The following is a 15,885-nucleotide window of genomic DNA, read 5'->3' on the forward strand; positions in this document are numbered from 1 at the left end:
TGGACTGTAGGGTGCCCAGAATATTTTGTAGCAGTGAGGACCGTCCTGTGTAGTACCCTCGAACCCTGTAGCATAAGGAACAGGATCAAGACTGATTTGCAAATGGCTGGGTCTGTACGGGGTGGCGAAGTGAGCTAAAGAACGATGATGGAATCAATCCAGACATGTGCCTAGGGGGTGTTTGAAATGCGGTGGGGTTGGCAAAGATGGGCACACCTCTCTTCCTATATTGGTTTTCCTGCAAATTTTTTCACTTAAGTGGGGGCCAGAACCGGTGGGAGCCAGTTGCTGGGGGCAGCAAAAGGCAGAGACTGCGTCCAAAGGCGGCAGGGCTTTGAAGCTTGCCCTTTTGTGGACCCCAAACCATCCTGGGGGAAGAGGTATGACACCTCTGCCCAGGATGGGCTATGTTTCTGCACCCAGACAACAGAGGTTCTCTACACAGGGGTCCAGAAGGAAAATGCTACTTACCAGTATGCATCTGCTCTTGGCATGTAGAGCTGCAGAGTCGTACACTTAGCATTAGATCTCCACCTGGTGTTGGGCTCAGATGATTGCAGGTTGTTGTCTTCTTGGAAGAAGTCTTTGTAGTCACGAGATAGGTGACTCCACCCTTGGACAATACTGCGCATGGTCATCAACTCCATCCTCAGATTGTTTTTCGCCATGATGGGAAATGGAGTTAGTAGAAGTAAAGAGAAAGGATGTCCATGCGTGTGCATCTATGTAAGATGAGAACTGGAACAGATACAAGTCCCGGGGAGGTGGGAGGGCGTGTACGACTCTGCAGCTCTACATGCCAAGAACAGATGCATACTGGTAAGTAGCATTTTCCGTTCGAGGCATATGAGCTGCAGAGTGTACACTTAGCATCAATTGTGCAGCAGTGTCTCCCCTAGCGGTGGTCGCTTGTATCCGTTGCAGTAGTTTGAAATAGTGTTCTAAGGACAGCTTGGCCCACCGCAGCTTGCTGCTTGGCCCACCGCAGCTTGCTGCTTGGCCTGCACATCAACACAATAGTGTTTAGTGAAGGTGTGTGGTGTGGACCATGTTGCTGTCTTGCATATGTCCTCTAGTGGTATATTTCCTAAGAAAGCCATAGAGGCTCCTAGTTTGCGAGTGGAGTGCGCTCTAGGAGGAATTGTTAGTGTGCTTTTAGCTTTTTGTTAGCATATTTGTGTACACTTTACAATCCACCTGGCAATCTCCCCCTTAGATATGGGGTTGCCTTTCTGTGGGGGAGAGAAAGATACAAATAATTGTTTTGTCTTTCTAAAGGATTTAGTCCTATCTGTATAGTAGAGCAGAGCTCTTCTAACATCTAAGGCAGGGTTCTTCAATCTGTAGGGCGCGCCCCCCTGGGGGGCGCGGCACCATCCCAGGGGGGGCGCGGGATCCACTTCGATCTTCCCTTTGTGCCCGTTCCTTTGTCTGGGTGATTCTCCCAGGAGGGGGCCAATTCACGGAGTCAACAGCTTCAGCTGCAGTGGGAGGCAAGGGATCTCCTCTGCTAAAAACGAAAGCAAACAAACAGACACGCTTTCAGTTTTAGAGCAGACCCCTTGCCTCCCACTGCAGCTGAATCTGTCAACTCTGTAAATTAACCCCCTCCTGGGAGAGTTAGCTCTTCCCCGAAGGGAGAGAATGTTTCACAGAGGTTTTGAGGCACGGGCGGGGTGGGCTCTGGCCCAGGGCCCCAGCCTTTCAAGGGGGGTGGGAGTGAGGGGGAGTTGGGGGGGCGGGAGTCCTTCAGTTATTTTGGGAAGGGAGGGAGAGGTTGCAATCCGGGTTTGGGCCATGAATCGGGACAGTGGGCTCTGGTCTGTGGTCCTCAACTCATGAGGATCTTTGTGTGGGCACCGAAGTGTCAGTGTTCAGGGATGTTGGTCTGCAGATTCGAATTTGAATCATGTATGGGTGGAGTGGTGGATGTATGGGTGGGGTGATGGGTGACATGGTGGATGTGTGGGTGACATGGTGGATGTATGGGTGGGGAGTGGATGGATGAGTGAGGGGATGGATGGTGAGTGAAGGGGTGAATGGATGGTGGGAGAGAGGATGGATGCATGAGTGGAGGGATGGGAGTGGATGGATGTGTGTATGCTTGAAGGGTAGATGGATGGTTGGAGGGGTGGATGGATCAGTGAAATGGTGGGTGGATCAATGGGGGGGTGGATGGTGGATGAGTCGGTGGGTGGATGGGTGAGAGAGGTGATGGATTTATTGATGTATTGATGCGTGAAGGGGTGAATGAATGAATGAATGGATGAGTGAAGGGGTGGATGTGGGGATGGATGGGTGATTGAGGAGGGTGGATGGAACGGGGGTGGATGGAGGAGTGAAGGGGTGGATGAGTGGTCAATGGATGATTCATGAGTGGATGAGTGGATGGATGAGTGGGTGGATGGGTGAAGGGTGGATGGAGGGATGGGTGGCTGGGTGAGGGGGGAATGGAGAGAGAGTAGGATGGATGGATGGATGGATGAGTGAGGACATGGATGAATGTTTGGCAGAGTGGATGGGCAGGTGTGTGCATGGATGGGTGAGGAGAGGAGCATGGAGATGGATGGGTCAGAGAGTGCATGCATGAGTGGGGGGGTGGAGAGCGGGATGGATGGGTGGATGGATGAGTGGGGAGTTGAGTGGGTGGACGGATGAGTGACTGAGTGGATGGATGAGTGGGTGGGGGGATGGCTGGATGGGTGGGAGGGTGGGTGGTTGGATGGATGAGTGGATGGATGGGTGGAGGAGTGGATGGATGGGTGGAGGAGTGGATGAATGGGTGGAAGAGTGGATGAATGGGTGGAAGAGTGGATGAATGGGTGGAAGAGTGGATGAATGGGTGGAAGAGTGGATGAATGGGTGGAAGAGTGGATGGATGAGTGGAGGAGTGGATGGATGAGTGGAGGAGTGGATGGCAGAGTGGAGGAGTGGATGGATGAGTGGGAGGATAGCTTGGGTGAATGGTTGGATGGATGAGTGGGTGGATGGATGGGTGGAAGAGTGGATGGATTGGTGAGGGGGATGGATTGGGTGAAGGGATGAAGGGATGGATGGAGGGATGGATGGGTGAGATGATGGATGGAGGGATGTATGGTGGATGGGTTTGCAAGTGGTTGAAGGGGTTTGGATGTGGATGGGGCTCAGATGGAGGGACGGAATGAATGGTGGGGAGTTGGTGGATGACAAGGTGTACATGATGGATGGGGAGGGTTGTGATGACTTCCTTTGCTTTCTTGGTGCCATGGGAGCTGTGGTTCAGAGTGGAAGGTATTTGAATTGTTTGGCTGCTCCCTTGCCTATGTGTTACTGTTCTGTATTCTATGTGTGCTCATGTGTGGGATCTATGCATCATGCGTGTGACATTTTGCGTGACGTCCAGCTGCTACTTGAATGCGGGGCCCCCATGGGCAAGGTCGAGTTCCATGTTTTGGGTTCCGCTTGGTGAAGCACCCATGGTGTGTTCCCTATAGTGGGTTCATCATGGCGGTCCTCCCTTTGGTTCACTTGTGCATGGTGCTTTACATCCTACAATGTATTTGTTTATTTGTTGGGGAGTTTGTGAGATTGGGTTCTCAGCACTTGCAGTGTTGAAGACTAGGTACCGTTCAGGACTGGATGTGGAGCACAGCCTGAGGATGGCAGTGGCAGGGATCCACCCACAGATTGAGAGTCTAGGTGTGGCTGGGCACCGGCACACCCGTCACATACATGTTGGTGGTGTTGTTGTTGATCTGTGTCCTGTGTAAGGCAGGGCATCCTAGTGGGGAGAATTTGCGCACATTTTGTCTTGGAGGATTGTGTTTTGAGATGTGTGGTACGCCTCTGTCGTTTCGCCACACCCACTCACAGGCCTGCAGTTTGCTAGGCACTCTTGTTGTGTTGAGCATTGTTTGCCGGATATGGCCCGTGATGTGCGTGTGGCAGTCGATCATGTGGTGTGCCGGATTCCCGAGGTTTCTGTCGGGTGGTGGGGGGGCCGACATCTGGGGGAATTCAGCTGGGGGGGGGGGGGGGCTCAACCTGGAAAAGTTTGAAGACCTCTGATCTAAGGTGTGTAAGGCCCTTTCTGCAACAGAGTCTGGGTTTTGGAAAAACACAGGTAGCTCTACAGATTGGTTAAGATGAAAAGGAGTGATAACCTTTGGCAGAAATTCTGGATTCGACCTAAGAACCACTTTATTAGGTTGTATTTGAAAAAATGGTTCTTGTATTGTGAACTCTTGTATTTCACTAACTCTTCTGAGAGAGGTGATGGCAACAAGGAAAGCAGTTTTCCATGTTAGGAATTGCAATTCACACTTGTGTAAAGGCTCAAAAGGGGGTCCCATGAGTCTTGTAAGGACAATGTTCAGGTTCCACTCAGGAGCAGGTGGTAACCTAGGTGGGATTATTCGTTTTAATCCTTCCATGAATGCTTTGATTGCAGGTACTCTGAAGAGAGATAGATGTTGCCTATTCTGTAAATAGGCTGCAATTGCTGCCAGATGCAGGCGTTTGGAAGAATAAGCTACATTGGACCTTTGTAGATGTAAAAGGTAACAAATGATATTTTGGATGGAAGCATCCAGTGGATCAATGTGATTATTGTTACAATATATTGCAAATGGCGGCATAACACGTAGTGGGTTTTCTAGCTTCTTTAATGATGTTCATACAGTCTGGTGGTAGGTTTAAGTAACCCAAGACTTCAGGAGCCAGATCGCTAAATTCAGTTGGCTTGGTTCTGGGTGTCTTATTTCTACATGGTTCTGTGTTAACAGGAAGGGTGTGAGCTGTAACTTTTGATGTGGAACCAGCGAGAGATCTAGTAGTGTGGTGAACCACGGCTGACGTGCCCATGTGGGAGCTACTAGTATTAGTTTGAGAGACTGTTTGAGTCTGCGCAATACTAGTGGAATGAGTGGGACAGGCGGAAAAGCGTACGCAAATCTGCCTGACCAGTTCATCCATATCGCATTCCCCTGCGACCGTGGGTGTGGAAACCTGGCGGCGAAGGTTGGGCATCTTGCATTTTTGTGGGTGGCAAACAGATCTATTGGTGGATGCCCCCACATTCTGAAGAATGACTGAAGAACTTGTGGATGTATTTCCCATTCGTGAATCTGTTGTGACTGCCGACTCAACAGATCTGCTATCTGATTGTGAACTCCTGGAAGGTGTTCTGCTGCCAGATGTATGTTTTGAGGTATGGCCCATCTGCAAATGTTCTGCGCGAGCTGGGACAGTTTCAGAGAGTGTGTCCCCCCCTTTTTGTATATATTACATGGCTGTCATATTGTCCGTCCGGATTAAGACAGCTTTGTTTTGTACTTGCAATTGAAACGTTTTGAGTGCTAGGAAAATTGCTAGCAGCTCTAGATGGTCGATATAGAACAGTTTTTGTTGGATGTTCCATTGGCCTTGTGTGGTATAATGTAAGAGATGGGCTCCCCATCCTGTGAGGGATGCGTCCGTCGTTAGCACTATCTGTGGAACAGGCTCGAGGAACGGCCGGCCTCTGGTCAAGTTTTTGGTGTTCCACCATTGCAGAGAGCGAAATGTACGGCTGTCTACTAACACCAGGTCTGTGAGCTGACCTTGAGCCTGATTCCACTGTTGTGCTAGACATTTTTTAATGGGCGCATTTGCAATCTTGCATGTGGAACTATGAAGATGCAAGGTGCCATCATGCCTATTAGTCTCATGAACACTCTGGCTTGGAGAGGCTGCTGATGTTGAAAAATGGAGACGAAGGCTTGAATGCTGTGTATCCTGGCTGGACTGGGATACCCTAGAACTGTAGATGTGTCTCTGGTAGCTCCTAGGTACTGATGCACATGCGAAGGCTGCAGATGCGACTTGGTGTAGTTTATTGTGAACCTCAAGTTGTGCAATGTTTGAATTGTCTGATTTGTGCTTTGGACACATTGACTGAATGATGTTGCTTTTATGAGCCAATCATCGAGGTAAGGTAAGACATGTATCTGTTGTCTTCTGAGATGTGCCGCTACTACTGCTAGGCACTTTGTGAACACTCGTGGCGCTGTTGTGACCCCGAATGGAAGGACTTTGAACTGATAGTGCTGGCCTTGTATGACAAACCTTAAATACTTCCTGTGAGCAGGATGTATAGGAATGTGAAAATAGGCGTCCTTTAGGTCTAGTGTTGAAAGAAAATCACCTTGTTGTAGTAGTGGGAGTACTTGTTGCAGAGTGATCATGTGAAAATGATCTGATTGTATGTAATGGTTGAGGACCCTGAGGTCGAGAATTGGCCGTAGTGTACCGTCCTTCTTGGGGATTAGAAAGTACAGGGAGTAGACTCCTGTTCCCTGTTCTTCTAAAGGAACTAATTGAATAGCATCCTTTTGTAGAAGCGCTAGAACTTCCTGTTGAAGCAGAGTCAGATGGTCTGTAGACATTGGACGCTGCCGGGGTGGTATGTTTGGGGGGTTGCTGTGAGTTCTAGGCAGTAGCCATGTTGGATAATCTGTCTCACCCACCTGTCTGTTGTGATGGAATTCCAGACAGGTAGGAACTGTGATAATCTGCCCCCCACAGGAGTGGAATGCTGTAGGGGAAGCAGAGGGAAGTCACTGTTTGGAAGTGGAAGAGGAGCGATTGTTGTTGTTACCTCTACCTCTTCCCTTATTGTTATTACCTCTGTATCCTCCTCTAAAGTAGCCTTTGTTAGAGGAGGTCTGTGTGTGCGTTTTGAAAGATGATGTTGTACCTGCACCTGTTTGCTTGGAGCCTCCTCTATAGTAGGAGTGGTGAAAAGAACTTCTAGTCTGTGTGGATTGTAATGTTCCCATAGACTTAGCTGTGTCTGTGTCCTTTTTCATTTTTTCTAGTGTAGTGTCTACTTCCGGCCCAAACAATTGGTTTTGATTGAAAGGCTGGTTCAAGATGGTAGTCTGCACCTCCGTCTTAAACCAGGAAATGCGTAACCTTGCATGTCGTCTGAGTAGAACACTAGTATTGACTGCTCTGGATGCTGTGTCAGCTACAATAAGGGGACATTTAATTGAGGCATTGGATATTAATTTGCTTTCTTGTATGAGCTCTGTTGCCTGATCTTTGTATTGATCTGGTAGGTGCACTAACAGTTTTCTAATTGATCGTAGTGAGCCCTCTAATAGCGTGAGAGCAGGGCTTGTGTATTTGCTATGCGCCATATATTTGTAGCCTTGGCAGCAATCCGTTTACCTGATGCATCAATAACCTTGGATTCTTTATCAGGAGGGAGCGTGTCGCCAGAAGTCTGGGAATGAGCTCTTTTCCGTGCATTGGACACTACTAGGGAGTCTAGTGGCAGATGTCCCTTAATATAGACTGGATCAGATGGTGCTGGTCTATATTTCTTTTCTATTCTTGGATTTAACACTCTACAACGCACAGGGTCTTTAAATATTTCAGGAGATGTTTAATGACTCCTTTGATCATGGGTAGTATTTGTGTAGACCTTTGTGACTGTTCAAATGTGTACAGTAAAAAATCCTCCTCAATGGCATCAGAGTGCATTGTAACCCCGTGGTAAAGGGCAGCTCTATTTAAGAGGTGATTAAACCCAATGCTATCTTCTGGAGGGGAAGGTTTTGTTGGTTAGGACTGAGAATCAGAAATGTCAGGCACATTATTTGGTGGGTACTCATACATATTCATCTGTAGGATATGTATCTGGGTTGATACCTTCGTCTACAGGATATGTGTGTGGGTCTGGTGTGTCATCCCCCCACCTATATCATACTTAATCATCAGTGTGTTGTGATAATGCAGGCGATTGAGCAGGAGAAACTCTTGGTGAAAAGTAAGGAGGAATAGGGGAGGAAGAAGGTAAAGAAGAGGAAGGGTGCATTGGCGGAGTTGCACAATCCTTCTTTTTGGCAGGAACCACAGGTAGCAGTAGTGTGTCTGCTGGTCTCTTCTTGTGAGGAATAGCTTCCACATGTCCAGTTTTTGGGTTGATATGGACCTTCTTTTGTTTGGGATCTGGTCTAAACAGTTCTTCCTCTACAACCTTCTTCGCAGTTGATTTTTTCGGTGCCGATAGGGGTTGTTTTGTGTTTTTTGCTGTAGGAGGCGTTAGAGTCCCGTAGCAAAATTTTCGGTGCCGAAGGCGGTTTTGGCAGGCTTGTTAGAGGGTTTAGGTGCCTCTGAATAAGGCCTTGGAGTTTTTGGTAGCGAGGTTGGAGTTTTTGGAGTGGAAGCAGGTGTCTTTGGCTTTGAGGCATAGGACGCTGGCTTTCCATCCTTATTCTTGGAACCGGAAGGTTTCGGAGCCGGAGCTTTTTGCGGTTCGGTACAGTTTTTGGCTTCGGCACCGGTGCATCTTTAGGTTTGGGTGCCGAAGGATCTATGTCTTTGGGCACCGAAGGGTGTTTTTGTCTTCGGTGTCGAAGAGTCCTTCGGTGTCGAAGGATGTGTGTGCTTCGGTGCCGATGGAAGAGGTGGAATTGGCACATGTGGCTTGGTCGGAGCCGAGGCACTGAAAGGCGTAGTCGTTTTCCTCGGAACCGAGCCCGAAGGCCGGGCATCTGAGGGAATATTTCGGTCTCGACTGGGCCCCATGGGCGGACTGCTGACCGTTGCCTTTGGCTTGGGCAGTGTCTGTGGTGCAGGGGCAAGAGTACTCACGGGTTGAAGAGATGGAATCGAGTCATCTGAGTCCTCTGCCTCTGATATGATCTGGCGATCAGGCGAGTCTTCTTCGACGGCGAGTGGAGCCTCGCCTCGGAGATGTCTTCTTCGAAGATCTCCTCCTCGAGGATGGCCTCCGGTGCTGGGGCCGTTCTCCTCATTTCGTGTCGACGTGCCCTCCGATTTCGAACGGTCTTCTTCGATCGGAAGGATGCACATGCTGTGCAGGTCGACTCGTCGTGTTCCGGTGATAAACAGAGGTTGCAGGCCTCGTGATGAATGCTATGAGGGAATTTTGCTCGACATACCGGGCATCTCTTGAATGGAGTTCTGTCCATGAGGCGTAGGCAGTACGGCATCGATAGGCCCAACGCACCGGAATGTAGCTGATGGTGTCGAAAGTAGTCTATTCGATGTCGTATATTGTTTGTATAAAGTTTTTACGCTTCGAAGTTGCTGGAAAAGTTTTTCTAGCCGGAGCGGAGAACTTTCATCCGAACCCAGTGGCAGAAAAAAACAATCTGAGGATGGAGTCGATGACCATGCGCAGTATTGTCGAAGGGAGTAGTCACCTATCCTTCCAAGAAGACAACAACCTGCAATCATCCGAGCCCAACACCAGGTGGCGATCTAATGCTAAGTGTACACTCTGCAGCTCATATGCCTCGAACACATGTCTCTTGGTGGCAAATGGCAGGCAGAATAAGGAATCGCACGAGGGCTGGTCGATTTTCAGTGGGCAGCTCTAAGATGCTCTCTGAGTGCATTTTACATTAAATCCCACACTCAGTGAGGGTTTAATTTTGCTGAAAAGTTTGCTACCAAACTTCCCAGTTTTTAGTACACATACAATGTCTAAGAATGGATTACAGTGCTCTTGCCTCTGTACCCTCATGTTAGAGCTAGTGTACCCTGCTAGAGCGGTGACTTACCTAGGCTTTAGGCAATAGATTACAACCATAGCACACAGGGCTGTGTGCATGTCGACTCTTCACATTTCTATGCACAAAAACACGCAGCATGCAGTGGCATTGTGTGTGTGTGTGTTAAGGTGAAGGGTCTTTAAGGGTGGCACCATAGGTGATGCAGCCCTTAGAGGCCTTCCCTGGTCATAGTGCCATTAGTACCCATGGTACCTTTTACAAGCTTACCTGGGGTCAGGGAGTTGCCAATTGTGGATACAAAAGTACAGTCTTGTGAAAGACCACAGACCATGGGAACTTGATTGGCAGGGCCCCGGGGCAAATCAGGTCAGGTTGCATCAGATGTTAAGCAAAAAGTGGGGGGTAACCCATGCAAAAAAGAGGCACTTTCCTACATAAATGTACTATTTAACACATTAACTTTACAAATCATATACTTTGCTACCTCACCGCTTTTTCATGCATATCACAAATAGACAAAGTCATACAGTGATCAAAATGCTTTGGCAACAGCACATTCCATATTTACATATCTACTCTCAGGCAGAGGCTACAGAACATCTGCGCAACAAAACATCACACCCTTATGCACACAGATCACCAAAGCCTTATAGTTTGGCTAAGAGTGCCACCACAAAAGCTACTCTTCACAGATAATTATATCACAGAACCAGCAGCAGAGATAGATATATATATATACATCTCCCCGTTTGTAACTAAAGATACAGCAAACACCAACAGTAGTAGGCAACATATAGGTCTTGTCCGAACCAGGCAATGTCCCAAGAAACATGAAACCAGATAAGCAGTACACCACGGTTCAACAGATCATTGTACATTTTTACAATGACACCTGACCACCATAGCTACAGTCAATGAGATGAGAAAAAAACAGGTTTTTGCAAAAAGGGCAGTATGAAAGCACTGTGAGGCAATACAAATTAAACAGAAAAAAAAAGTCAAATGTTGGGGAAGTGACGGATTTTATATACACAGTCTGCATGCTGCATTTCAATTTAAATAGTAATTTCAACAGCATATATCAACACATACCATATGTCTTCGAAGTATTGTCTGACTCTTCATGTACTTCAGACAAAACTCACACATGTAGAGGCGTCCAAGGCGAGCATACTCCTCTGGGTAGGGGGAATGGTACCACGTGTCTAGCTCATATCTTCCAAACACAATTGTCTTAATCATGTTACTGCCCTCCGTTATCTGGCCTTGGAGTCGCAACTTCTCCTAGGTGTGAGAAAAGTAAACAGCAAGATTCTTTAGTGCACCCCAACAAAGGCCTGAAGCCTATCACAACACTTACGACAGAAAAACGTAGACAAAAATAAAACAGCAAAAAAATAAAACCCTACCATGCCATGATCCAGATTTACAGAGGAAAAAGATACTTACCTGCAATGCATGCTCTCAATTCAACAGCATTGTCAAACTTTAGAATATCTTTTGACTTGTGGGATTCCAGAAGATTGAGAACACAAATAAATCACTCCAAATATAAAATTAAAAATAGACAAAAATGACCAGGAATACAACATTTGCTGTTTATCTTTCAACAAAATGAAGCATGCATTTGCATAATCTAGAAAATCAAAAACATCTAAAAAATAACATGGAGCAGAAACGCTGCCAAATGAATATGCTACTTACCAGTATGCATCTGTTCTTGGCATGTAGGGCTGCTAACATTCATATCTATTGCATAGATCGCCGCCTAGTGTTGGGTCCGGATGATTGCACATTGTTGTCCTGGAAGAGTCTTCGAAGTATCACGAGATAGGTGGCTCCTCCCCTGGACTACAGTGCGCATGGGAATCGACTCCATCCCCAGATTGTTTTTAGCCAGTGGCAGAGATGGAGTGAAATAGTGCAAAGGATGTCCATGCTAATGATTGAATGCAAGAGAGTATCTGCAGCCGCTACGGGCACCGGAGAGGAGGGCGGCCGATATGAATGTTAGCAGCCCTACATGCCAAGAACAGATGCATACTGGTAAGTAGCATATTCAGTTCGAGGCATGTGGGCTGCTAAATTCATATCTATTGCATAGAATACATAGCAGTCCCTCCATTAAGGGCGGTTGCCCGTGCCAGCTGCAGAAGTCTGAAAGAGTGTCTTGAGAACAGCCTGTCCTACAGCTGCTTGCTGTTTGGAATGCACATCGACACAGTAATGTTTGGTAAATGTGTGCGGTGTAGACCACGTGGCTGCTCTACAAATGTCTTCCAAAGGAATGTTCCCTAGGAAAGCCATGGAGGCCCCCAACTTGCGTGTGGAGTGCGCCCTTGGGGGTATTGTTAAAGTGCGTTTAGCCTTTTGATAACAGATCTGAATGCATTTAAAAATCCACCTGGCTATTCCTGCCTTGGAAATAGGGTTGCCTTTGTGCTGTGCTGAGAAGGCAACAAAAAGTTGTTGTGTTTTCCTAAAGTGTTGTGTTCTGTCAATGTAGTACATCAACGCCCTCCTAACGTCCAATGTATGAAGCATTCTTTCCGCTACTGTTTGTGGGTTTTGGAAGAATGTGGGCAAGTCAATAGTTTGGTTGATATGAAACTGTGACACCACCTTTGGAAGGAATTTGGGGTTAGTGCGTAGTACTAACCTGTTTGAATGAATTTGTAGGAATGGCTCCTGGACTGTGAGCGCTTGCAGCTCACGAACACGTCTGAGCGATGTAATAGCAATGAGAAAAGCCACTTTCCATGTTAGAAACTGAATTTCGCAGGAGTGCAGTGGCTCAAAAGGTGGGCCCATCAGCCTAGTGAGGACCACATTGAGGTTCCACACTGGAGCTGGTGGTGTCCTTGGAGGAATGACTCGTTTCAGTCCCTCCAGGAAGGCTTTAATGGCAGGCACCCTGAAAACAGAGAGATGCTGCCTGTTCTGGAGATAAGCCGCTATGGCGGATAAGTGTATCCGAATAGAAGCGTACGCTAGATTGCATTTGTAAAGATGTAACAAATAGCAGATGATGTTAGGGATGGATGCATCTAGCGGGTTGATGTTGTGTTCTGTACAGTAAATGACAAACCGCTTCCATTTTGCTGCATAGCAAGCTCTGGTAGTGGGCTTTCTTGCCTCTCGTATGATATCCATGCATTCCGGAGGCAGGTTGAGGTAGCCAAACTCTAGGACTTCAGGAGCCAGATCGCCAGGTTGAGCTGTTGCGGATCTGGATGCTGAATGTCGCCACGGTTCTGCGTCAAGAGGCTTGGGGAGAGATGCAGCCTTTGATGCGGTACCACGGAAAGTTCTAGAAACGTGGTGTACCATGGTTGGCGTGCCCACGTTGGAGCAACCAGGATGAGTGTCATCGAGTGTTGTTTTAGCTTTCTTGCCACCAGCGGAATGAGAGGCGCTGGGGGAAAAGCGTACGCAAATTTGCCTGACCAGTTCATCCATATCGCATTCCCTTGCGATTCCGGGTGAGGGAACCTGGCGGCAAAGCTTTGGCATTTTGCGTTTTCCTTTGTGGCAAACAGGTCTATCTCTGGATGACCCCACTGCTGGAAGTACGGGTGGAGTACCGATGGATGTATCTCCCACTCGTGCATTTGATGGCTGTATCTGCTGAGCAGATCCGCCATCTGATTGTCCTTGCCTGGGAGGTGTTCTGCCATGAGGAAAATGTTCCTCTGAATGGCCCACTTCCACATGCCCTGAGCCAGATGAGACAGCTGTGGCGAGTGAGTGCCTCCCTGCTTTTGGATGTAGTACATGGCTGTCATGTTGTCCGTCCGGATCAACACGACCTTGTTGCACAGACGTACTTTGAAGGACTTGAGCGCCATGAAGATTTCCATCAATTCCAGGTAGTTGATGTGCATCTTTTGTTGCTGCGTTGACCACAGTCCCTGCACCGTGTAGTGGAGCACATGAGCTCCCCACCCTTGGAGAGATGCGTCCGTTGTTAGGATAATCTGGGGCACAGGCTCTTGGAACGGTCGTCCCTTGCAAAGGTTGTGTGGATTCCACCAATGCAGAGAGTTGTATGCCCGACCGGTCACCAACACTAGGTCTGTCAGTTGTCCCTGAGCCTGTGTCCACTGATTTGCCAAGCATTCTTGGAGCGGACGCATGTGCAACCTCACGTGCGGGACTATGAAGATGCAGGAGGCCATCATGCCTATCAACTGCATGAACACTCTCGCTGGCAGGGAGTGTTGCGGTCTGAACCTCTGGATCAGCGACTGAATGTTGTCGATCCTGACCGGGTTTGGCCGAGCCATAGCAGTCAGGGTATTTATTGTCGCGCCTAGATACTGCCGCACATGGGCTGGTTGAAGGTGCGACTTTGGGTAGTTTAGCAAGAACCCCAGACTGTGAAGGAGGTGAATGGTGTGGGACATGTCCGCGGCGCACTGTTGTTCCGACTTTGCTTGAACGAGCCAGTCGTCTAGGTAAGGGTAGACATGTATGTTCTGCCTCCTGAGGTGCGCCGCAACTGTCGCCAGACATTTTGTAAATACTCTGGGGGCAGTGGTCACTCCGAAGGGTAGGACTTTGAACTGATAGTGCCTGTTTTGAATGGTGAACCTGAGGTATTTTCTGTGGGATGGGTGGAGTGGTATGTGGAAATAAGCATCCTTGAGGTCCAAGGTTGCTAGGAAGTCCCCTTGGTTCAGCAGGGGAAGAATCTGCTGCAGTGTAAGCATGTGAAAGTGTTCTGACAGTATATACAGGTTGAGGGGGCGTAGATCCAGAATGGGTCTGAGGGATCCGTCCTTTTTTGGGATAAGGAAGTACAGGGAATAAACCCCTGGGCCTTCTTCCTCCACTGGTACGAGCTCGATTGCGCCTTTTTGCAGCATCACCACAACTTCCTGCTGCAATAAGTGCAAGTGCTCTGCCGACATAGGACGTTGTCTTGGGGGAATGGTGGGTGGAGTGGATGTTAACTCCAAACAATAACCGTACTGGATAAGCTGTCTTACCCACCTGTCTGTGGTGATGGATGTCCAGACTGGCAGGAACTGCTGTAGTCTCCCCCGACAGGTGTTGGATGGTCGGGGGGGCAGTGACAGAGAGTCACTGTTTGTTGGCGGCAGAGGAACGGGAGTTGTTGTTTCCTCTGCCTCTGCCCTTGGCACTGTTACCTCTGTAACCCCCTCTACCCTGCTTGGGGTACGAGGATTGTGCACCACCTTTCGTGAATTGTGTCTGTTGACCCAAGTGTCCTCTGGTAACACCACGTGCTCCTGAGCGACGAAAAGTGCTCCCCCTGAATTGTTGAGACTGAAGCGCCCCCATGGACTTAGCAGTTTCATTGTCCTTTTTAATTTTTTCGAGGGTGGTGTCAACATCTGGGCCAAACAGTCTGTCAGGATTAACGGGCTGGTTGAGTATTGTGGTTTGAATGTCAGGTTTAAATCCTGATATGCGAAGCCATGCTTGTCGCCTTAACATGACGCTAGTGTTAATCGCCCTAGCCGCTGTATCAGCCACATCAAGTGCACACTTTATTGCAGCGTTTGAGATGAGCTTTCCCTCTTGTATGAGCATTTCGGCTGCCTCCTTAAACTCATCAGGTAGGTGTTGAAGGAGCTGTTCTAGGGTGTCGTAATGCGCCCTATCGTATCGTGCCAATAGTGCCTGTGTGTTTGATATACGCCAGATATTGGCAGCCTGCGCAGCCACTCTTTTGCCAGATGCCTCAAGCACTTTCGACTCCCTGTCTGGGGGAGGAGCTTCACCCGTTGTTTGGGAGTTTGCCCTCTTGCGGGCATTGGCGACCACCAACGAATCCAGAGGCAACTGTCCCCGAATATATGCCGGGTCTGTATTTCTTTTCAATACGTGGATTCACCACTCTTGCCCTAGTAGGTTCCTAGTAGGTTCCTTAAAGATCTCTGGGGCATGCTTAAGGACACCTTTTAGCATAGGAAGTGTCTTAACTGTTCTTTCTGAGACAGAGAAAGTGTCAAACAAAAAATCTTCCTCCACCGGGTCAGCATGCATGTCCACATCATGATTTGCAGCGGCCCGCTCTATCAAAGCATTAAATGCTGCGGAATCCTCAGTTGGTGATGTACGTGCACCAAAACCCTGTGGATCCTGTACCACCTGATGACCTCCTTGGTCACCAGTGTCGTCATAAGAGCCCTGTTGACCATCAGGGTCATTGTCAGCTGGGAAATTGTACTGGTCATCTTGGTCGTCATCCTCTCCCCCTGACTGGTTGGGGGAAGGTGATGGACTCCTTCTTGGTGGTGGCTGAATAGGTTCAACAAGGGCAGGAATGTCCTGTGCCGGCCTTTTCTTTTTTAGTGGAATGACATAGGATTCCAATGGTTGGGAAGTGATCTTTCTTTTATAGAGGGTC

General features: G+C 48.4%; 1 protein-coding gene across 11 annotated transcripts in view; it reads right to left on the minus strand.

Moving 5' to 3' along the window:
• Positions 1-15,885, minus strand: part of KAT7 (lysine acetyltransferase 7) — a 761,891-nt gene that overhangs the window by 317,135 nt on the left and 428,871 nt on the right. For all 11 annotated transcript variants that reach the window (XM_078645259.1, XM_078645254.1, XM_078645249.1 and 8 more), the window contains one exon: positions 10,599-10,790. In XM_078645259.1, the coding sequence (XP_078501385.1) occupies positions 10,599-10,790 (192 nt within the window). The remainder of the gene's footprint in view (positions 1-10,598; positions 10,791-15,885) is intronic.

Source organism: Lissotriton helveticus, chromosome 5_1 (genome assembly GCF_964261635.1).
Source record: "Lissotriton helveticus chromosome 5_1, aLisHel1.1, whole genome shotgun sequence".
Taxonomy (NCBI): Eukaryota; Metazoa; Chordata; class Amphibia; order Caudata; family Salamandridae; genus Lissotriton; species Lissotriton helveticus.